This window comes from Euleptes europaea, chromosome 21 (genome assembly GCF_029931775.1).
Source record: "Euleptes europaea isolate rEulEur1 chromosome 21, rEulEur1.hap1, whole genome shotgun sequence".
Taxonomy (NCBI): Eukaryota; Metazoa; Chordata; class Lepidosauria; order Squamata; family Sphaerodactylidae; genus Euleptes; species Euleptes europaea.
The window spans coordinates 18,566,426-18,567,918 of NC_079332.1; the positions used below are offsets into that span (position 1 = coordinate 18,566,426).

The 1,493-nt window shown below is 57.3% G+C and overlaps 1 protein-coding gene across 1 annotated transcript; it reads left to right on the plus strand.

Moving 5' to 3' along the window:
- The first annotated feature begins 449 nt into the window (after positions 1-449).
- On the plus strand, positions 450-750 carry SNN (stannin). The gene has a single exon (XM_056866363.1). It carries the CDS (start codon positions 486-488, stop codon positions 747-749), a length of 264 nt encoding a protein of 87 aa, XP_056722341.1. The 5' UTR covers positions 450-485; the 3' UTR covers position 750.
- The last annotated feature ends 743 nt before the right edge of the window (positions 751-1,493 follow it).

Genomic DNA, 1,493 nt, shown 5'->3' on the forward strand with positions numbered 1-1,493 from the left:
CTCTGTTGAAGTGCATTTTATTGGTTTTAGCCCAATTCTCTAGCCTGTCAAGATCATCCTGTATCCTGGCTCTGTCTTCTACTGTATTTGCTACCCCTCCCAATTTAGTATTGTCTGCAAATTTAGTACGTTCTGGGTAGTTCCGGAAGCCTTAAAGAAAGATCCATTGCCGTTCACATGATTGCTGGGAATGAAGGCTTGTGTTTGCACAGAACACCCCACGGCCCTGGGGTCGCCATTAGGCGGTTTAACGGCACTTTGCACTACCATGAGAGTACCCCCCCCCCAGGAATCTGCCTTATGTTGAATCGGATGCCGTGAGCCATACCTGAATACCTGAGTGCTTTGCTTGCAGCTGATGCTCCAGCTCCGTGGGGCCAAATCCATAATGCTCTCCTGTCTGTCGTTCCAGGTACCGTGATGCGGCTGACGCTCTCTGACCACTGACCGCCACAAGCCCCCGGGCCCCTCTTCCGGAGCCGGCCATGTCGATCATGGACCACAGCCCCACCACCGGGGTAGTGACGGTCATCGTCATCCTGATCGCCATCGCAGCGCTGGGCGCCCTGATCCTCGGCTGCTGGTGCTACCTGCGCCTCCAGCGGATCAGCCAGTCGGAGGACGAGGAGAGCATCGTGGGCGAAGGGGAGACCAAGGAGCCCTTCCTCCTGGTCCAGTACTCAGCCCGCGGGCCCTGCACGGAGAGGAAAGCCAAGCTCACACCCAATGGCCCAGAGGCCCACAGCTAACTGGCTGCGGGGGAGAGGCGGCCTGGATGGCCGGAGCCAGAGAGGATCCTGCCGGGACCTGGGCAGGGGGGCGCCGCTCTGTCGAGAAGGCCTGGCCTGGAGGTGAGATTTTTGGGCCACCTGTGGATCTGCAGAAGCACTGAGGCGGAGGTTTCCCGTTGCTCTGGGACTGCCCGAGTCACGTTTCCTGACGCGAGGTCCATTGCCGGCAGTGGACAGACGTTGGGGCGGCTGCGGTGTTGCAAACCGAGGCGAGCTCTCTGCCTGTTACTTGAATCCTTCACTGAGCCTCTGTGGGACGCGGCTGAGCCTTGAAATGTGAACTTAACTCAACTGTGAACCTCTGTGTCTGTGTGTGTGTGTGTGTGTGTGTACATAGAAGGGGGGTGTATTTCTAGTCTGTTCCACAGCATATGGGAATGGCCCAAATACCCTTCACGTAAGCAATGGTCTTGGGGTGAGGAGACGCATGACCGCCAATGGGATTTCTCCAAAACCAAGCCGTGGGGGTGGGGAGGGGGGTGTTATGTGGGTATCCTGGGGGAAATTTTTTGTAGCAGTGAAAAACAGGCGAGGGCTTTCTCCAGGGTGCTGCTGCTGAAAAACTCACCCCTGCTGGAGGGCAGCTTAATTTTAGTAGTTTGGCAGGGGGGAGAAGCACGGGGAAAGGAATGACTTTTGGCCCAGTAGGGGGGCAAGCGCTCTGCCCTTTTCTCTCTCCCCTCCCCCAGAAGTCATGATGGC

What these genes read in the sequence shown, in the direction of transcription:
- SNN (XM_056866363.1), top strand. Translation starts at nt 486, where the DNA reads ATGTCGATCATGGACCACAGCCCCACCACCGGGGTAGTGACGGTCATC.